General features: G+C 32.7%; 1 protein-coding gene across 2 annotated transcripts in view; it reads left to right on the top strand.

The window, feature by feature from the left end:
- The window catches only part of SLK (STE20 like kinase), a 74,410-nt gene that overhangs the window by 22,079 nt on the left and 29,194 nt on the right, over positions 1 to 23,137 (top strand). For both annotated transcript variants that reach the window (XM_074233779.1, XM_074233778.1), the window contains exons 2-11: positions 639 to 803; positions 3,998 to 4,046; positions 5,279 to 5,428; positions 11,425 to 11,497; positions 11,644 to 11,838; positions 14,647 to 14,728; positions 17,232 to 17,360; positions 18,009 to 19,382; positions 21,287 to 21,417; positions 21,643 to 21,766. In XM_074233779.1, the coding sequence (XP_074089880.1) occupies positions 639 to 803; positions 3,998 to 4,046; positions 5,279 to 5,428; positions 11,425 to 11,497; positions 11,644 to 11,838; positions 14,647 to 14,728; positions 17,232 to 17,360; positions 18,009 to 19,382; positions 21,287 to 21,417; positions 21,643 to 21,766 (2,472 nt within the window). The remainder of the gene's footprint in view (positions 1 to 638; positions 804 to 3,997; positions 4,047 to 5,278; positions 5,429 to 11,424; positions 11,498 to 11,643; positions 11,839 to 14,646; positions 14,729 to 17,231; positions 17,361 to 18,008; positions 19,383 to 21,286; positions 21,418 to 21,642; positions 21,767 to 23,137) is intronic.

Here is a 23,137-nt window from a genome sequence, read left to right as displayed (position 1 = left end):
AAATCAATTTTTTCATATATTTAAAATTATTTTTAACATTCTTTTTAAAAAATTAGTTTCAAATTCTCTTTCTCTAGCTCCTCCCCTACCCATTGAGAAAGCATACAATATTATAATGTGAAATTGTGCTAAACACATTTCCACATTAGCCATGCCTCAAAAAAAGCAAGAATAAAGTGAAAAAAATAAACTTCAATTTGTACTCAGATTTAATCTTAAAATAGATTATTATTACCATACTTTGTCTGAACATCAGTCCTCTTCCCCTTCCTATTCCCAGAGAACCATGTCTTTAAGGTAACCATTTTTTTCAATAACTACTGTGATCAGACCATGGTTTCCAGAACACAGCACTATCAAATACCATACTTTGAGCTTTAGTTTTTTTATTGAGGTTGCTCACAACTAGCTTGATTATTATACAAATTATATAAAATATAAATATTAGTTCAGTTGTAGAAAGAGTAGGAAGTTATTCTAATTTTTACTTTTTGTTATTGAGAGCAGGAACAGAACAAATGGATAGAGTTCATATTATTAAATTGGTTAATCATTTTTACCTTTGTAATATTTTAAAACAATTCCAAATATTAAATGTAGTAATACTGTTGTTGTTGTTGTTCTTCTTCAATTTTTAGGCCCAGAATAAAGAGACAAATGTGTTAGCTGCTGCGAAAGTGATTGACACTAAATCTGAAGAAGAACTTGAAGATTATATGGTTGAGATAGATATTTTGGCATCATGTGATCATCCAAATATAGTCAAGCTGCTAGATGCCTTCTATTATGAAAACAATCTTTGGGTAAGCATTTTGTATTCTTTTGACATTTTTCTTTTTGAATAAATATAAGAAGACTTATAAATTTTTAAAATACAATTTATAGATTTTAACCCTTCTTTTCAGCTGTAATTGATACAACTTATGGGAGAGTTGATATAATTGTAGGGTTACCAAAAAATTAATTTTCTAAAATATGTGTATTTTCAAGGTTAAATTTGTACATTTTTTAAAAGCTAGAGCTCTTAATGATCTCTCTGAACCAGTACAGATATGAGGTAGGACTTGACTTTGTCTTTCTGATATTAAGGCTAGCTGCACCATGACGCCTCTCACAGTTTGTAAATTGCCTGGGTTTCATAATGAGAACTATTTGGGGCTGTACTTTTAACTTGGAATTTTAGGTAAACCTGACTCATCTTAATTTGTTCTAAGTGTAGTCATGGGGAATTTTATTTCTGTCTGTGGGAAAAGTTAAAGCTTCTTGTTATTCTTCAAGTCTAAATCTGACATAATCCTATTAACTTTTTTAAACTATTTTTAAAAACTACTTAAAATTCAAAATAGTTAATCAAAATAATTTTATTTAGAAATTAGAATTTACATGATCTAAGGAAAGATAAATCACTAATTTATCTAATTTCAAATTGAACTGTTTTCTTTGAACTTCCCTGAAAGTTGGTAGTGATTTTCCATTATTTCTTGCTTAAATTTACTTTAAATTACATAAAACTTACTAGGACTGTTGCAGCAGTTGTTAAATTTTAACCAGACTGAATTTAGTACTTGAAGTGGATGTACATCATTTGGATTTTTGTATATGTGATTTCTAAATGATATTAGGCTTGAAATAAGCTGTATAAGATTACTTTTGACATAGTAGCAGTGTATTGTTGGTGAAAAGAATACCGGTCTAAACTATCAGGAAAAGTTGAGTTTTTATCCTAGCTCTACTAATTTTACTAAACATTAACTTAGTTGTAGGTCCTTGAGCAGATCATTTTACTTTCTCTTTCCTTAAATGTAAAATAAGAAAGCAAGATAGATAAAATGACCTTTTAAGTTTTCCCTTTATCTCTATTACTTGAAAATAGCTAATCAATTCCTTGCTTGGGATTAAGCATTAGTTTAATTAAGATTGTTGTTTTAAATGAATTATTGGTTTAAATGCAAATTCCTCTTAGGAATAGGGGCAAGCTAATATGGAAAAGACAAGTTTAGTCTAGTTGAAAGAGCATTAGAATTAGATATAACTGTTTTGAACTAGTGTGCTACCTGTCCCACTTAATAATGTGATCTTTGGTAAATTACTTAATATTTGTGTAACATAGTACCCTCAACCTGTAAAATTGTATTTTTTATGACCTGTACTGTCCACTTTACAGCATTGTGAATAACCCTGTCTTATGTAGAGAAATGGTTAATTTTAAAGGTTTCCATTCTTTTGTATAAACTAGCAAAATTGTCAAAAATCTTAAACAGTGGGCATCTATTTTTCAGGCATTCTGCAAATTAAACAAGAATATATTTGTGTGTGTGTGTGTGTGGGGGTGTGTGAATAGAAATGTATAAAAATTCAATTAAATTTGTTGAGAGGTAGTATAATGTATACTGGATAGTTCAAATACAGTCTCAAACACACTAGCTGTATGACCCTAGGAAAATCACTTAACTCCTAACTGCCTCAGTTTTCTAATCTGTAAAATGGGGGTAATTATAGGTTGTGAAGACCAAATGAGATAATTGTAAAGTACTTACTTAGCACAAAGTAAGAGCTATATAAATGTATTGATGATGCTTATTATGACGATGGCATAATGTTAGTATAAGTATCAGAAAGACTTGGATTTCTGACACATGGCTTTATTTGAATATTGGCAATTACTTAAACTTATAGTGTCCCAGGAAACTTTTTTTAAGACTTGCTAATATGAATCTGTGGAAAGTTTGTTCACAGGGAGTTCCCTCTACTGCTGAAATCATAGGATTATAGAATTAGAATTGGAGTGTGTCTCAGAAGACATTTACTCCTACCCCACTTCTTAATTATAAATGAATATGCTTGAACAAATTATTGACCTTATTCAAGGTCAGATGGGTTGGAATGGAGATTTGGAACCAGGTCCACTGATTACAGTTCTTAATGTTTTCTCCTGGGCCATTCTATCTAAATTCCCCATCACCTTAGATGCTCATATTTTCATTTGGCACTGTTGTAGAGGGATAGGAACAAGGAACAGGAGCTGTTATTTCATTGGTTTAAAACGGTTACTCCAAGGTAAAGAAATTTTACCTGTCTGTACAGGTTAACATTGCCTCTATAACTTAGAGCCTTGAGAGTAGCTAGCTTGCCTAAACAGTCATTCCATCAGTGTGCATTAGAGATAGGAGTTGAATCAGGGTCTTCCTAACTTTGAGGCCAGCTCTCTATCCACTGCACTATGCTAGCAGACTAAAATCATTTAAGGAGACATGATAGCTTTAATCATTTACCTTTCTGATAGTTGATAAATGTCATGACATTTTTAGATTAGATTTAATACATATAGTTTCTAGGCATTATTTGTATTAATACTCAAGCATCAAAGTTTACGTAGTTAATATTATTTTAAAAATAATAAACATTTTATTAACCCAAACATGAAAATTCAGTGAAAATGTTAGAATTGTTTTCTCACGAGATATTAGTACTTGAAAGCATTTTCCAAAAATCCTAGCATTATAACTTTGAACAGTATTTTCCTATAGATATATTTAAACAGTATATATTCCAGTGGTACAAATAATTCAATGCCTCTAAAATCTGCTTGAAAACTACAAATTATAAACTGCTTGCTAATATATATATATGTTTATAAATTTTAAAAACCTGTCACAATAATATAGGTATAAATTGGAAACAGTTAAGCGATGAAAAATACAAAAATGTATTTTGTACTTTTCTCTCATAGAACTTGAGAGACCATTAACAGATTCAGTCCAGTGATGTATATATAATTTTCTCAAAAGCCTAGTGGAATCATAATTTATTAAGGAAAAACTTTTTTTTGCATTAATAGTAAGATTGCTTTCTTCTAAAAGATTGATGTGAATAGTAACCATATTAAGTTTGGAATATGAAAATCTTATTCTGAATTTTATTATTAATTTGTCAAAATCTAGTTTGAATTTTTTTATCCAATGAAATTTCAGATTTGTGTTTTTTTATTTACATGCAGATCCTCATTGAATTTTGTGCAGGTGGTGCAGTAGATGCTGTGATGCTGGGTAAGTATCAATTTATTCTTTATAGTTCTCATCTTTAATTGTTCTCAATAAATATGAAAGCACTTGTAGAATTTACTGAACATTATTTATTTTCTACCATGTCAGTAGATCAATCAGCTTTCTGCTGTTTGCCTGGCACTGTGAGTTTATATAGAAAGACAAAAGAAATTCCTGACCTAGAGGATCTCACAATCTAATGGTCAAGATAGTATGTAAAAAATTATGTGCAGACAAGAGATATACAGGATAAATAGGAAGTAATCAACAGAGGGAAGACATTAGAATTAAGGGTGTTGGGAAAGGCTTCCTGTAGAAGTGGAATTTTAGCTGGAACTGGAAGCAAGTCAGGAGGCAGAGATGAGGTGGGAAAGCATTGCTGGCATGAAAATGCCTAGATTCTAGAAATGGAGTATCTTGTTTGAGGATCAGGAATGAGAACTGGATCAAAGAATTCTTGGTGCATTATGAGGAGTAAAAAGATTGGAAAGATGAAGGACTTTGAATACCAAACAGAGTTTTTACATGTGATGTTGTAGATCAGGGGTGATGGGGAGCATCCAGTCCATGGGTCATATTGATCTGGCATTGCCAGGCAACCACTGGGTTCAGTAGATTCAGTAAATTGAGAAACTTTTTTAGGAGTGAATTAATTAAATGTTTGAACAAATGTAGTCCTTGAATAATGTTATAAATATCTGAATGGCCTTTGGCAGAAAAATGATTCCTTACCCTTATATGTAGGTGACTGGGAGCTCCTCGTTGAGTAGGGAGTGTGTGACATGTGATATATGGTAATTTAGGAAAATTACTTTGGTGGCTGATGGGAGATGGGGCCTGGAATGTCATGGGACTTGTATCAGTCAAATCAACTTGTAGACTAATACAGTAGTTCAGGCATAAGGAGGTGAGGGCCTGATCCAGGGTGGTAGCAGTGTCAGAGGAGAAAAGGGTACAAGTTGAGAAAAGTTGCAAGAGTGAAATTGACAAACCCTGGCAACCATGTGATGGATGTGCTTAATACTTGAAATAATATAGGAAATCAATGACCTTCTTTGATTTTTATTTTCATATTGTTATTTGGAGACTGGATATTTTAAAATGGAGAAATGACAATAGAAAAAACCATATATGTTTTATAAAGTTTAAAAACCTGTCACAATGATATAGGTATGTATTGGAAATAGTTAAGTGCTGAAAAATACAAAAATGTATTTTGTACTTTTCTCTTATAGAACTTGAGAGACCATTAACAGAATCACAGATACAAGTAGTTTGCAAGCAGACTTTAGAGGCATTGAATTATTTGCATGAAAATAAAATTATCCATAGAGATTTAAAAGCAGGCAACATTCTTTTTACATTGGAAGGAGACATTAAATTGGGTAAGTATTTAGTCTAAATATCAGTCAAGTTTTTTAATTATTTATTTTGTGCCTTTTCTCCTTTAATTCCCTTTGATATGATGTGTGATATTTAATTTTAGTGTTCAGATACACCAAATCACTTAATTTTTCTGGCACTTCATTTTTTCATGTGTGAAATAAATGAGTGGACCAGGTGGTTTTAGAGTTCTTTTAAGTTGAAGAAGAAAAAAAAGCTGTTTTTCTGATTATGTGTATTTATATATATATATATATATATATATATATATACATACATACATACATACATACATATACACACACACATATATGTTAAATGTATATAAATATATACAAAATGTTATTTTGTATATACAGTTTTAGGATTGATAATTTTTTTAACACTGTTTCTTAGGCAAAAAAATATTCATGAAGTCCTAATATTTGCAGTTGTTTAGGAGTATCAAATGATGTGACTGTTTTAGGATTAAAAAAGAAAAGGCAGAAAAATAAAACAAAATTCATGATTTTGAGTTTTTTCTGAGAATTTCTGAGAATTATGTGGAATAAAATTTGTCATAGAGAAGACTTATGTTCTTAATTTCCTGGTTTTTTTTTTAGGTTTTCACATTTCTAAGTTTATTGAACAAAATAATAATATATGTAAATCCAGTTATACATCTTTATCCCCCCAACCAGTAGAGTGACTTTAGATCTTTTTTAAATTTATTTTTTTCTCAATCACATGTTAAAACAATTTTTAACATTCATTTTTAAAAATTTTGAGTTCCAAATTTTCTCCCTGCTCCTCCCCAGTGTCCTCCTTAAAAAGGCAAGTAATTCAATGTAGATTATAAATGTGCAGACTTGCAAAACATTTGTCCATATTAACCATGTTACAAAGAGCAGACCAAAAAATCCTAAGATAAATGAAGAAAATAAAAAATAAGTATTCTTCTATCTGAATTCAGACTCCATCAATTCTTTCTCTGGAAGTGGGTAGTATTTTTGATTGTAAGTCCTTTATAATTGTCTTGGATCATTGTATTGCTAAGAAGAGCTAAGGTGTTCACATTTTACAATATTGCTGTTATAGTATACAGTGTTTCCTGGTTCTGCTCACTTTACTTTGCATCAGTTCATATAAGTTTTCCCAGTTTTCTTGAAATCATCCTGTGCCTCATTTTTTTTATAGCACAGTAGTATCTCATCACAATCATATGCTATAACTTGGACATCCCATTAATATTCAATTCTTTGCCATTACAGAATGAACTGCTGAAAATATTTTTGTTCATATAGGTCTTTTTTTCCTTTTTTCTTTGATCTCTTTTAGGTACAGACCCAATAGTAATATTCCCCAGGCAAAGGATATGCAGTTTTATAGCCCTTTGGGCATGGTTCCAAGTTGCTCTCCAGAATGATTGGATCAACTCCACCAACATTGCAATAGTGTACCAATTTTTCCATATCTATTCCAACATTTGTCATTTTCTTTTTCTGTCATATTAGCCATTTTCAAAGGAGCAATTTAAATTCAAAATTACATTTCTACAATTTTAGTTGAATTGCCTTAAATAGGGAATTTAAAAAATTATATTTTATATATTATATAGACATAAATATACTTACATATCCAAATATATAAATATATATTTGTGTTTTAAAAATTACATTATGCTTTAAAATTCATTTACAAAAACTTTATTGAGTGCCTCCTTTGTCTAGGTTATTGTGCTCAGTGTTCAGAGAAATTACAGATTTCAAGAAACTTTTAATTTACTAACGGTGATGAGATATGTACACAAATACTTGTAATGCAAAATAGAATATAAGCCAATATAAGTTGTATAGAGAAAATGCTGGAAGAATTCAGAGATAGTAAAGAAGATACAATCATAGTAAAACATATTGAAAGATGAACAAAATATCCATATATCTCAGTGAAATCCCAATATATAGTGGTCCTAAACATAAGCAAAAAAGAATTTTATAAAAACTGTAAAGAAAGATAGTAGAAAATGGAATAATGTATTTATCCTAGTTGTGGAATGGAAATGACTATTAAACAAGTATAAGAAATTATTATTAACAAGATTGATTTCTTGAAAAATAACCATCTTCAACACAAACAGCATAGTTAAATAGAAAAATTTGATATATCAGGAAAATATATTGTTTGTCCTTTTTTGAAGAAGACCATGGCATGCAAATGAATTGGATATGAGTGAGCAGGTGCTGTGCAAAGTCACTTGCACTTTCTCCTCCAGAGCCATTTGTGTCCAGTGACTAGATCTGGATCAGGATGACAGGAGATTGCCCTGGATGTAAGACAATCAGGGTTAAATGACTTGCCCAAGGTCACACAGCTAAGTAAGTGTCAAGTGTATTAGACCACATTTGAACTTGTATCCCCTTGACTCCAGTACCAGTGTTCTATCTACTGCTAGCTGCCCTCAGGAAAATATATGGCACATAAGACATCTAAAAACTTCACAATAACTAAAATATTTACAGGAACTGTTGAAAATTTTTAAAGGAAACTAGTTCCCAGTTTATAATAGATAAAAAGGATATAGTCATGCAATTTTCAAAAGAGAATGCACAAATTTTTGTTAATCACTTGAACATTTTTTTCAACCTTACTGATAATCAGAAATGGAAATTAGAACAACTTTGAGGTATATTAGCTCACAGTTAACCAAACTGGTAAAAATAAAAATAAGAAAACTCATTGCTATCAGACTTATTGAGAAATGTACATTCATTTTTTGCTAGAGTAGTAAACTTGATGAGATGTATTGGAAGACAGTCTGACAGTGTGCAGTAAAAGTAGCAAAACTAATTAAATCTCTTGATCTCGTCACTCCATTTTTGGTAATATACTCCAGAGTGTTTAAAAGAAAAAACAAAAGTTAACTGTTGGGAGATTTTCATAACAGAATTAGTTGCAATGGCAAAAAAGAAAGAAAGAAAGAAAGAACCTAAACAATAAAGAAATTTTAAAATAAATTTTGAATCATTAATTCAGTGGAATAGTACTGTGATATAATTAAATTTGATAAGAATGAGTATAAATAAATCTGATAAGCAGTAGAACAGAGTATCTGGCATCTGTGACCATATAAGAAGAAAAGTGAAGGAAACTGAATGGATAATTATGGAGGAAATTATTAGAGGAAATAGAAATAGGAAACGGAATAGAAATTATATGCGTTAATATCAATTTTAGCAATTTATGCAAACTTAATTACATTGCTATTTAATATTAAATTTACAATTTTTATTTCTTGGAGTGCAAGGCAGTTGGGACAAAGTTGTATAGGAATTTCCTGTATTAACTTCCTTTAAGGATGCAGTTGAACTACTGTCCTGTGACTTATATTCAGATAGTTCCTGGGGACCCTGAAAAGTTAGATCCTGTCCATAGTCACAGAGCTGATATATCTGTTAAAGGCAGGACTTGAATCCCTTTCTTTCTGACTGCAAGACTTATTCTGTATGTGGTATTGCATACTACCGTTCAGGTTTAGATAAACTTGTTAGCATATTAATAAAAATGTGTAGTATAACATTAAAATATAAAAGTTGACTATAAGCTAAAGCTTATGACCTTTTCCCTTTTTTAGCCCTTCCTCAAAGCTTTACAAAAATTTGTTTATTACATAATAGTTTTTACTGTTTTTATTTGAGCTATAATTTCCTCACATCTTTTATGACATTGAAGTTTGTTTCATAATTTGATATAGGCAATATGTAGTGAAATGGCTAATCAAGTTACTAAGAATGTGATTTTTAAAAATAATTCTTTTTTTTAAGGTTTTTTGCTAGGCAAATGGGGTAAAGTGGCTTGCCCAAGGCCACACAGCTAGGTTATTATTAAGTGTCTGAGGCCAGATTTGAACTCAGGTATTCCTGGCTCGAGGGTCAGTGCTCTATCCACTGCACCACCTAGCTTCCCCTAAAAAATAATTCTTAACTGACTAAATCCATTATGTTATTAAATTGAAACAAACAATAAAAGTTACAGTTGAAGCCCTTTGCTGGTGAAAATAAAATGATTTGTCGAGATTTTTAAAGAAATTTCAGCTAAAAAAAATTTCAATAAAATTTTATATTATAATTTAAACAAGCTTTTATTAAGTGCTCACATGTAAGCTGGTAGACAATTGGGGATACAAAAATAAAATAGTTTCTTTAAGGAGCTTACATTCTACTGAGAGAGGTAGCATATATTCAGATAATTAAATAAATTTAAAGTAATTTTGAAAGATTGGTGAGGAATAATGGGGGAATCAGAAAGGCTTTCTATAGGAGGTTTCATTTGAGTCATGCCTTGAAAAGAGAACTAGGGATTCCAGGATCAGAAGAAGTGAAAGCATTCTAGGTCTGGAGGACAGTTTGTACAAAATTATAGAGGTAGGTGATGAATTGACTAACACTAGCCATGGGAAGAGCCATGGCTAGAAAACTGAGAGTATGAAGGGCAAATCTGTGAAATCTATCTAGAAATCTAGGTTGGAACCAGATTATTTTGATTCTTTTATTCTCAGTAATTATATCTTGTCTTGAGTAGGTGTTTATTAAATATGTTTTTGAATTTTACATTCCAAAGGAATATGTATACAGATGTTATGGTGTAGATAATAAAAGTTAAAACCAGAAATCCCAAAGAATATTTAATGTGCCAGTGAATGACAAAAGGCAGAACCCTTAAATTATCTGTGTTCTGCTTCCTTCATCCATGAAATATAAATAGTTCCTCCTTTTGCTTATAATTTCAGTGAGCTGAAATTGTTTTCTGACTGCTTGGAGAAAATTGTGATACAATGTGATTATACTATTCAGGCAAGTGTTTACCAGAATGGTTTTATAGGAACTGGCAGAGCTTTTTATGAAAATATTTTCATATAAAACAATACTATTTGCTGATTTATTATCTTTTGTTAAGTGCCAGACTTAATTATATTTTGTACCCTATAATAACTAAATTATTGATATTTTTATGTTAGCTATTTAGTCTTTCAATTATAGGAATTATCTACAACAAAGTTAAATTTTTATATAAGGTATATATATGTAAATATGTAATATGAAATAATATATACAGTTTTAATTTTATGCCGGATTTGACAGTTGTCTAGTCTCATAGTTTATATAATTTGGCATGATGAGTTTAGCTAGGTGGCACAGTAGATAGAACACTAGCTTTGGAGTCAGGAGGACAGTTATTTGAATCCAATCTCAGACACTTGACACTTACTAGCTGTGTGATCCCGGACGAGTCACTTAACCCTGACTGCCTCACATCCAGAGTCATCTCCAATTGTCCTATTTCGTATTTGACCACTGGACCCAGATGATCTGGAGGAGAAAGTGAAGCTGGTAACTTAGCACAGCCCTCATCAGTCAAATGCAATTCATGTGCTTGTCATGGCATTACCTCCCTGATGTCATGGTACTCCTTGAGAACAAAGGACAAACATCATTATCAGTCATACAAATTTAAAATAGTGGTCGTTTGTCTCTTTCCTTCTGCTTCATTTTAATAAAGTAGATAGTAATTCATATGTTAAATCATATGAAAGGCTGCTTTAAGATAGTTTTCTTCACAAGTTAAAAGAAAAATATTTCTTGTTCTTTTGAAGTAACTTGTAGCACCAGATGGTATATTTTTGAGATCTGATGCTTATATTTTTTAACTTTATATTGACTTAAGCATTTTTAGTTCTGAAGAGAGTAGAATTTGTTTAATCAAGAAATAGAAAGTGTTGGGAGAAATGTTTTCTGATGAGATATTTTCATTATGATTATGTTTTTGATAGGAAAATTAAGGTACTAGAGGTTGCTGAGGAAAACAGTTTTAATTATCTATTCTTTTTAGAAGTTCTGAAGCTATCCACAGGGTAGCCATATTAAAGTCTTGAAATGTCTTTTCTTTTTATCTGTACAATACATTGAATTTTACTGTAATACCTTAAAATTAGTAACATTTTTGTATGGAAATTTATTTTAAGCGGATTTTGGTGTATCGGCTAAAAATACAAGGACTATACAAAGAAGAGATTCTTTTATTGGCACACCATATTGGTATGTATTCAGTTTTGTGAACTTATAATATTATGTAAAACTAATTTTGCTAATATTGATCACATAGAGCAATATTTTTAATACATGATTTCTAGTCACTGTTATTGATTTTTACTATTAAAGTTAAATTTTGTCTACCTTGATAGGATGGCTCCTGAAGTGGTTATGTGTGAGACATCTAAAGATAGACCCTATGATTATAAAGCTGATGTTTGGTCCTTGGGCATTACTTTAATAGAAATGGCTCAGATAGAACCTCCTCATCATGAGCTAAATCCAATGAGAGTACTGCTGAAAATCGCAAAGTCTGAACCTCCTACACTGGCACAACCTTCAAAATGGTAAAGTGTTTTAAATGTAACTTCATAAAATATATAAGTTCAGTTCTTCCACAATTCAAAAGGATATTCAGAGTTAAGTTCATTAGAAATTCATAGTGATTTCAATTGTTCCTAACTCCTTAAGATATAAAATCAGTTTTGAGGATTTGTATATTCTCTTTAAAATGTGGCAGAATTGAACCCAATTTAAAAATTATAATTTTTGTGCTATGAGAAAGTGAAACACATTTGTACTTGATATTGTCTTGGTGGATTTTAAAAAGTAGAGAAAATTTTTGAAGTGATGAGATTTTGATTTTGTGTATGTTTATACCATTTTTTCTTTACAATTGCCTCTTCCCCCCCCCATAGAAACCTTCCTTTTAGCAATGAAAAACAATTAAGCAAATCAAATTATCTCAATAGTTATATATATCTGTTGACATGTGAAACATTCCACAGATTAGTAGTAGAAATTTCCACAAGATGACGCCCAACCTGGGTCCAGCCTGACACCTGTTACTTTGACCCCTTCTCTCTTACTCCCCACCCCCAGCCATGGCCCACTTTCTGTTCCTTATACATGACCCTCCTCCTTACATTTCCATTCCTTTGCACTGTCTTTTCTCCTATGGGTTGGGAGTGGTCTCTCCACTTTCACCTGTTGAAATCTCTGATTACCTTTTAAAACATATTTCAAGAGGCCTTCCCTACTCCTTGCTGCTGGTGCCCTCCCCTGTAAGATCTGGTGTATGTGTGTGTGTGTGTGTGTGTGATACATGCTTACACACCTCACATACAAGCATGTCTTCATATGTACCATGTACACACATATATATGTATATGTGTACACACCTATATATTGCATCCACACATACTCCATTTATGTTTCTCATAATTATAACCAGGTCCAAATTGTATATTATAATATATAACATATATATGCACATGCAAATAACACACATGTACACATACATCGCTTTGAGAACAAGGGAGCTACTTTCACGTTTGTCTTTGTGTATTTAGTACCTGTCATTCTACCTGACACAAGTTAATAAATACTTGTTTAGCAAAAATCATGATTTAAACTTAATAGTATACCTGTTTTCCTGTAGTTCCTTTAACACTGAATGTTTCCATCTTTTGTCAACTCTGTTAGTTTGGGTATGAAGAGAAACCTCAGAATTGATTAATTTTTATTTCTCATATTACTAGTGATTTTAAGAATTTTTTTATATTACATTATTGCTTCATTCTTGCATCCCCCTGACAGATTTTTTTCTTTTTTGTTTTTTAATGGGTACCAAAAATTTTAATGGCCATTGATTTATAATATAATTTAGAATCTGGTAATGCTAGGTCTCCTTCATTCTTTTATTTTTTCATTTTCTTTCTTGTAATTTTTGACTTTTTAAATTTTTAAAATTTTAAAATGAACCTTTATTAGAAGGCTAAGTATGTAAATTGATTTAGGTATTTTCCCATGTATAAGATGCACCTTAGTTTTGAGGAATGAAATTTGAAAAAAAAATATATATATATACATATGTATATATGTATATATATGTATAGTATTGAATTCAAGTTTTATTCATCATGAAATTTAAGGGCCTTCTGTTCATAGCTTTTAGGCATCTTTTGGGCAAGTCTGGTGTGTGAATGCACTTGGTTCATTGCATTTCATGAACCTGAATCACCAATTGTGTCCTCCTTTGAAATCAGTAGCTTTTTTTTCATCAGCAATTCTTCTGGCCTCCTGCTGAACCATCTTTGTGGACACAAGAATTCCACTTGCCCTTTGCTCTTCAATCCATAGCTTCAGTTCCCTCTCTGAATCAGGCCATTTTGCTGATGTGCCTCTCATGGCCTTCTTCTGCTGGACCGTTTTCAGTAGAATTTCTTCTTCTTGTAGCTAGTCTTGGGATTGTTTTCTCAGTTGGAGGAAGATCAAGCTTAGGTTTAGCAGCATGATTTCCATTCACTTTTGCCAACTGCATTTTTTTTAATTTAATTTTTTTAAAATTTTATTTAAGGGGTGGCTAGGTGGCGCAGTGCAGAGCACCAGCCCTGGAGTCAGGAGTACCTCAGTTCAAATCCAGCCTCAAACACTTAATAATTACCTAGCTGTGTGGCCTTGGGTAAGCCACTTAACCCCATTTGTCTTGAAAAAAAAATGAAAAAAAAAATTTATTTAAGACAGTGGGGTTAAGAGTGACTTGCCCAAGGTCACACAGCTAGGCAATTGTTAAGTGTCTGAGTCTGGATTTGAACTCGGCTCTTCCTGACTCTAGGACTGGTGCTCTGTCTACTGTGCCACCGAGCTGTCCCTTTTCTTGTTGCAAGCTGTATCACTTTTTTTTGAAAGATTTCATTTATTTTGAATTTTACAATTTTCCCCCCATCTTGCTCCCCCCCCCCCAAAGAAGGTAGTCTGTTAGTCTTTACATTGTTTAACTGTGTCACTTTTAACTTGAATGTAGCACAGTATGAAAATGTTTTCTTGAGCCATTTCTGGGCAGAACGTGACAAAATGTAACCTAATATACCAGTATTGATTGTGAAACAATGAGCGCAAAGACAACAAGTGAAAAAAGCAAGTAAAAAAATATACAACCACTGTATAAGACACTCCCAATTTTTAGACCCCAAATTTTTTGAAAAAGAATGCATCTTATGCATGGGGAAATATGATAATTTAAAAAAAACCCTTTATGATATAATTGCATATTTATCTGAATTGAAATTTCACTGTAGTTTGTTTCAGTATTTGGCAGGTTACTAAGTAATAACATAAGATAGCAAGTTATTTGTTTTAAATTCCTTTTGAAGGTCTTCAAATTTTAAGGACTTCCTAAAGAAATGTTTGGAAAAAAATGTGGATGCCAGATGGAATACTTCCCAGCTTCTCCAGGTATTTTAAAAAGTTGGGCATACAATACCAAATTTTATTTTTACTTCATTATGAGGGGAATGTAATTTCAGATTTGTTAAATATACTCTGGATGAACTGGTGAAATTTAAGAATATTTCACCTGTAACCTTTTGTTACACCTGTTAGGACACTTATCACAGTTTGTTTTTATTGAACATAATTGTATAGTGCTAGGCATTCTCAGTTTAAGGCATTAGTCCTAGGATGCTTTGACTTAGCTCTGATCTTGCTTAGTCTTTCAGAACTTTTAGGTTCTTCATTTACAAAATTATAACCCTAGTCCTGTTTGACTCATAGTGATATGAGAATCCAGTGAAAAATAATTCCTCAAGCTCTTAGCAAGGAGGTGCCCTCCCCCTTGAGGGGAAGAGCACATGGCAGGACCTGACAAGGCTGTTGTCATGATTCAAATTAGGGTTTTGTTGTATTGAATGTAGTTTGAATTTTATGTCTACAGAACAAGGTCATGAGGTTCTTGAAGGCAGTGACTGAATGTTTCATGTCTTGTTGCTTATTTCTTCTTTTTTTTTACTAAGACAGTGAGGTTAAGTGACTTGCCTAGGGTCACACAGCTAGGCAATTATTAAGTGTGAAGTCAGATTTGCTCTGTCCGCTATGCCATCTAGCTGCCCCCTTTCTTGTTGCTTATTGCAATACTAGGGACTTGGTAGATGGAAGTAGGAAATGATGTAGGATCACCTGCTTCTTAAGGAATTTAAACAAGTGTGTTTAAATGACTTCAGAAACACATTTTGCCAGACTTGTATAAGATGCATTTCAGTCATGTTCTACTACTATAGAGGGCTTTTTGGGGCACAGATGTTGAGGGACCTGGCCTAGTTTCAGATAACCAGCATGGATGTGTCACTTAGGATTTGAACAGAGCTTGTTCTGACTCTAGCTCTCCATCCACAATGCCATGCTGCCTTTCTCATCTGTGCTAATAATAAATTATAGGGATAGGGAATGAACCTGTGATGTCATTATTAAAGGTAACCTCTTTGGTGAGGAAACTCCCTTATCAATATGAGTCTATACCTTTTCTGCAATATATATAGTCTTTGTTGTTGTTTTGTTTTGCCAGGCAGTGGGGTACAGTGACTTGTCCAAGGTCACACAGCTAGGTGTGTGAGGCCGAATTTGAACTCATGTCTTCCTGACTCCAGGGCTGGTGCTCTATCCACTATGCCACCTAGTTGTTCCAATATATAGTCTTTTTTTTTTTTAAGTTTTTTTGCAAGGCAGATGGGGTTAAATGGCTTGCCCAGGGCCACACAGCTAGGTAATTATTAAGTGTCTGAGACCAGATTTGAACCCAGGTACTCCTGACTCCAGGGCTGGTGCTTTATCCACTGTGCCACCTAGCCTCCCCTCCAATATATAGTCTTAAGAGAGTTGCTTGGGGCACTGAGAGATAGTTTACCTTTCCCAGAGTCATATAGCCAGTTAGCCACTGTGTGGATCAGTAGATGCTCTTTAGCCCAGTTCTTGGCTCTGTGAATGGCATCCTATTTTTCTCAACTGGTAGATGATATAATGAAAACCATACAAAGAAACTCAAGCAAACTTTTCTAATTCTATGTGAGAAATTTTCCTTTGCCTGGTATCTGAATTTTAAATGACATTTTTATATGGATTTGATATATTTTATTTCCAAAGGAGGAATAATGATTGATATTTTAAGAACTTGTATATATAGTAATTTTTAAAATTATAATTACTACAGATCTTTTTAGGGTTCTTAAGGATATTGAAATGATGGGAGTATCTTTTTAGAATAATTTTGTATATCATAGTAAAAATCATTAATTATAAAAGTTAACTTTTGTAGCAGCTAGAACAGTGCCTTTGTATTTTATGGTACCAAATTTATACAATCAATAGAAATATCCAAGTACTTATTATAGAGAGAAGTAGATGATTTCTGTCATACCAAAATTTTATATAAGTCCAACTATGTGTGTGTGTGTGTGTGTGTGTGTGTGTGTGTGTGTGTGTGTGTATATAAAACATATAATTCTAATATTTTCTTTGAAGAATGTTATTGGTATGCTTTTTTGGGGGGGCCAGGCAATGGGGTTAATTGACTTGCCCAGGGTCACACAGCTAGATAATTATTAAGTGTCTGAGGTCACATTTGACCTCAGGTCCTACTGACTCCAGGGCTGGTGCTCTTTCCACTGAGCCACCTAGCTGCCCCAGATCAGTATGCTTTTGATGGGATTGTATAATATAGGCAAATTGTTTAACTATCCTAATGGAATCCTAGAATTTAAGACTTTTAGTGTGCGATGTGACCCTGGAGATCATTTAGACTAAACTTCTCATTTTGTATATAAGACTAAAGCCCTGAGAGATTATGCACCTTGTCTTAGATACAGCTAGTTATGATAGAATAAGAATTAATAATGTCTTGAGTTCATATTTACCTAATGTATAAGTACATCATTTGTGACTGGTGTTTTTTTTTGATGACTAACAGCATCCTTTTGTTACTGTAACTTCCAACAAACCTATCCGAGAATTGATTGCTGAGGCAAAGGCTGAAGTAACAGAAGAAGTTGAAGATGGCAAAGAAGATGATGATGATGAAGAAACAGAAAATTCTCTGGTCAGTCTAATGGTGTAAAGTTCCATTTAGATAGAATTTTGATTGAGGAATTTTCCATCGTGTTAAAGATCACCTATAATTACAAAATACCATTTTAAAATTAATTTTAAGTCAGTTTTGTTTAGGTGAAAAATCTTGTTTGAAATTTCTTTATCAGGGAATGATTAAATAATTTAAAGATATTTGTATCAGCAGTAGGTAGTGCATAAAAAATGCCTTTTAACCTATTAAATTACTAAATTTGTAATTCTTCTAGTAACTTGGTACTTAGAAGCATATGTAATAAGGACATCTAACAGGCAACTGTAAATGTAAACTTGATTAAGAGTCCCAAGAATAGTGATGAGTAAACTTTGGTATGCAGTGGAGGAATTTTGCTGTTTATTTTCCTGTATATTGCAGCTGATCAACACCAGAATGAACTGTGTAATATTATTTTGAAATATTGCCGATTCCCACTCCAGATCTGGGTGTGTGGTAATGGAGGAGATGTCAGTGATTCCCTAAAATTCATTTTATGATGGAGAGGCTTTTCCTCTGGATATTAGATCACCAGCATATTATGCTTGCAAAACGTTTTTTATTGCTATACATATAATATCTAGAAAAAAGAATACTAAGCATCTTTTCCTTATTAATATCTTTTAGCCTATACCTGCTAATAAGCGTGCCTCATCTGATCTCAGTATTGCCAGTTCTGAAGAAGATAAACTCTCGCAGAATGCTTGTGTTCTGGAATCTGTATCGGAAAAAACAGAACATAGCAGTATTGCAGACAAAGCTCAAAGCAGTATTATTAGTGAGAAAACTGTCACTGGTGAGCCTGAAAAAAATGTTGAGAGAAATATTAACTACATTGCTGATGATCACCTTGAAAATATTGTTGAGCTTCAAAATGGGACAGGATTAATTAAGGAAAATAAGACAGAAGAGAAGGATTTCAAGGTCAAAGAGACATTGGAAGTAGAAGACCATGTGAGGGAAGGAAAAGACAGTGAACTACTTAAAACCTCAGAAATGACCACTGATCTGAAACCTGAGGAAATAAAGGATCAGAAAAAGCAGCAATTATCTGAAAACATGATAATAGAAACAAATGAAATTAAAGACATTGCTGATCATATAGCAGAATTGGTTTCTGAAGAGACTGGAGAAAAAGAAGAAAATAGAAGAGAGACAGACACTCAGGAAACTGAGAGTGAAGTTAGATTTAAATCAGAAGTGCAAGATAAAATAGAGGAGACTGAATTCACCAAAGGTGAGGTGGGTGATACAGTGGAAACAGGTGAAGCACTAGATCTAGACCAGAAAGAAGCTGGAAACAATGCCAAGGAAGCTCAGAGTAGTGACAAAAATGAAATGGCTGAATTAAGTGAAAATCAAAAGCAAATTAAGCCTGATGTTGACCCTAAGATTGGTGGTTTTGAGGAAACTCAGATACAAAGGATAGTTGAAACAAATGTTACAGATCAGATATCTGTAGAAGGTAAAAGTGAAAATATATGTGTAATGAACAGACATGAGGAACATTTAAACAATACTTCAGGGAACACAGTGGTCATTGATGAGAAGCCAGTGACAAATGAAATTGAAAAAATTAAGGAAACAGGTAGCACTAAAGAAATACAGGTCCAAAACACAGTGATTCATACTGGTGAAAAGTCAGTAGGAAGTGAAACTCAGGATTCTAATCAACCTCTGCTAGACATAGAGCAAACAGAATTTCCAAGTGAAATACCATTTAAAATTGAACCTCAAGTTATTATAGCTTCACAACCCAGTGAACCTCAGCCTATCCCCATTCCCAGTATTAATATTAACTCTGAAGAGACAGAAGATAAAGGAGAAACAGGTATACCATCCCAAGTTGAAACCCCACTACATTTAGAACCTGAGAATCAAAAGGAAAATGATACTGATTCAGGCACTGGTTCCACGGCTGATAACAGCAGCATTGATTTGAATTTATCCATCTCTAGCTTCCTAAGCAAAAACAAAGACACTGGATCAATATCTTTACAAGTAAGTATATTCTATTATTTATTTAGCAAATATTTGATTTCTCATGGCCAAGTTAGCAGTTCAATTTGTCATTAATTTAGAACTGATGGTTTTAAAATATTTTACTGCTTTCTTTGTTTTCACATCTTCTTTTCTAACTTCATCCCTCTCTTGTCATCTGCCCATTTCTGATTAAGAAAAAGGGGGGGCGGCTAGGTGGTGTAGTGGATAAAGCACCGACCTTGGAGTCAGGAGTACCTGGGTTCAAATCTTGTCTCAGACACTTAATAATTACCTAGCTGTGTGGCCTTGGGCAAGCCACTTAACCCCATTTGCCTTGCAAAAACATAAAAACAAACAAACAAACAAACTAAACACAAAAAAACCAAAAAAGGGAATTAAAAAACCCTTAAAATTAAATAATACATTAGTTGAATCTGACAGTATAACTAGTGTTTTGTACCCATAGTTTCCTTCTGCAAAGAAAGGAGAAAGGTGCATTTTCTTATTAGATATGATGTCTTTGTTTTTATTCAGTAGTTTTAAGTCTCATTTGATCCTGTTTGAGGTGTTCTTGAAAAAGATACTGGATTTAGTTTCCCAATTCCTTTTCCAGCTTATTTTACAGATGAGGAAAATGAAGCAAGCAGGATTAAGTGATTAATGATTAATTCACACAGCTAGTAAGTATTGGATTTGAATTCAGATCTTCTTGACTCCAGGCCTGGTGTTCTATCCACTTGTGCCACCTAGATGTCTTAGCAAATAGTAATGAATTAGTATATATAGTCATGTATGAACTATTAAGTTTTAAGAGAAAGAGAAATTGGAAGAATTGAGAGAAGGACAGCTAGATGGGGCAGTGGATAGAGCCCTGGAGTCAGGACCTGAGTTCAAGGTTAGCCTCGGTAGCTTGTTATTTAGTAGCTATGACCTTGGAGAATTGCTTCCTCTTCCCCCTCACAAAAAAAACCCAAAACAAAACCCCCAAGACAAATAAAAAAGGAATTGAGGGAGAATTCTAACTAGGTCTTTATGTTTGGTGGCCAAAACTTAGTTGATCATTTAAAATATATATATATATATATCTCCTTTCTCAGCCCTAGCTAGGTCTCAAGACTTACATATAACAGGGACTTATATGCTCATTTCCACTGTTATGTATTCTTTTTCCCTTCTGATACCACTTCTGACATGAGTTTACCCTTCCCTCCTCTAACTTTTGTAACTAGTGATCACAGTTCTTTACTTTTACTTTTGGCATTGACTCTTGGGCTTGGACTTGTTCCCTGCCATCCAGGACTCCTAGGACTGTAGGGGTGGATGAGGAGATAGGGAGCAGAGAGTTAGCCCTCTCTATACATATACATGTACACATTCAAATACACATGCATGTGCATATACAGACATATATGTGTACATACAGAATTTCCTTCTCAATCTCTTCCATTTTCTAATGGAAGGTAGAAAATCAGGCATATGGGAGCATATGACCTTAGGGTAGGACTGATGTGTTGGGAGCACAAGAATTTTCTGCCTTGGGGTATGTATCAAATTAGCTTTTATTATTTTTTTATGATTATGGTAGATTCCTTATATGTTGCCTTTAAGTAATGAATCTGATTTCATAAACCACTCATACAAATTAATGTTTTATCTTTATGGTCACACTGCATATAGTTCAATTGTAGTTTGTTAGTTCATGCAACTTTTAAGGAATTGAGGTTTATCATTTATCAAGCTAACAGTTTGAAAATATTGCAAGAAATGTTATTACCTACCCATCAATGTATACTACTCATTGCTTATTAAATAATTATTAAGCAATGATTATTAATTATGATATATATTTTATAGTCTGTTATATGTGATAGATTATATAACAACAAATAAGTTATTAAACAGTGATGAATTCTGTCGTTCAGGAAACAAGAAGACATAAGAAAACATTGAAGAAAACACGAAAATTTGTTGTTGATGGTGTAGAAGTGAGTGTGACAACATCAAAGATAGTTACAGATAGTGATTCAAAAACTGAAGAATTGAGATTTCTTCGGTGAGTAGAAAATGTTGATAGTACACACCAAAGGTTTTGTGTATTCATTAATGTATTCTGAAATTTTTTAACTGCATCAAATTTTGAGAAAAATGCAAATGGTCAGTCTTATTTTTTCACTTTGAGAAAGTTGTAAATAAATGATGCTTAATTTATTAACTTCTTGTCATAACTTTTATAAATATGACCTTACCATTCCTACAATCATCATTATGTTTTAACTAGACGTCAAGAGCTTCGAGAATTAAGATTTCTACAGAAAGAGGAACAAAGAGCTCAGCAGCAGCTCAACAACAAACTGCAGCAGCAACGGGAACAAATTTTCAGGCGTTTTGAACAAGAAATGATGGTGAGCCTTTGGATTTTGCTTCAGCTTTTTAAAAAGATATTTCAGTGATAAAAATATCTGATTGACAGAACAACTATAGCTCTCTAATCTTCCTCTCAATTTTTGTAATTACATATTGTAACTTATGATGCATTTGAAGTACATTCCCTCTCCCCTTTTTCCTTTTTCTTTTCCATCATTGTGATGAGTTTGAACCTTCCATCTCATTTTACTTGATTTGTCTCTGGTATCCTGATTTTGACTTTTTACTCAGGATTGCTTGTTGTGTAACTCAGTCATAGTCATACTTCATAATTTTCAAGCCAGTACTTCTAGAGAAGTTTTCAATGCTTTCATTGCTAGGTTTTCAGTGTTGATGAAATGAAATTTTACTATTAATCTAAAGAAAATACCTCCAAGAAGACAATATTAATTTCTGTTATGCTTACTTAATTTTTGCATCTTCTCTCTAGTTGCAAAAATTATTAGTGTTGCATAATAAAATTCAGTTTTTCAAAGTAAAGACTGACAGATTGGTTTCCATGGGGGGGTGTTGGGGAGGGAAGTAAGATTGGGGGAAAAATTGTAAAACTCAAATAAAATCTTTAATAAAAGAAAAATTCAGTTTTTATTGTGCAGAATATCTACATTAATTTATAGGTAGAAGCATTTTTCATTTGGTTCTTTATATTTAAAAAAAAATCTATATAATTTTTAAGGTCTAGTCCTTTGCTGCAACTTTGTAATAGTCCTGTTTTTGAATTTTTCTTATCTTTAGATAAGGATTTAAAATCTTTTTGTTTTTGTTGGGTAATGGGATTAAGTGACACAGCTAGTAATTATCAAATGTCCTGAGGCTGAATCTGAACTCAGTTCTTCCTGACTCCAGGACTGATGCTATAATTCCCTGTGCCTCCTAGCTTCTTCCAAGGATTTAAATTCTTGCACAGATTTGCTTCCCCCCCCATCAAAATGTCAGAATAAAGGTAAAATATTTTCTTATTGCCCTCTCACTTAATCTTTTTAAAAATATGCTGAGAGTAAAAAGGTCTTGAGGGAGTAAAGTAAGCATCACCGATTTTACATTTATAAAGCCCAGGGCATTTTTTTGTGTTAAGCATGTTTTCATTCACTAGAGAGTTTTTAATATTTCTTGGCTAAAAATTAATGATCTAATATGTAATTTATCATTTAATATTTTATTTTCATAATTTTACAAATGAACTAGGTTTCCTGTTTACACATTTCCTCCATTTTAATCTCCATTTCCTTGAGAAATTTTATTAGAATGTCTTTTCTAATTTTTTTTTTGGTACCTGATTCTAAATCTTTAGATCAAAAAGTAAAGTGAAAGACTTTTCAAGGAACTTGATTTGGGAGTAGAGACCTATG

This window comes from Macrotis lagotis, chromosome 4 (assembly GCF_037893015.1).
Source record: "Macrotis lagotis isolate mMagLag1 chromosome 4, bilby.v1.9.chrom.fasta, whole genome shotgun sequence".
Taxonomy (NCBI): Eukaryota; Metazoa; Chordata; class Mammalia; order Peramelemorphia; family Peramelidae; genus Macrotis; species Macrotis lagotis.
Note: the sequence above shows the minus strand (reverse complement) of the source record. Positions and strands in the feature narration are given on the sequence as shown.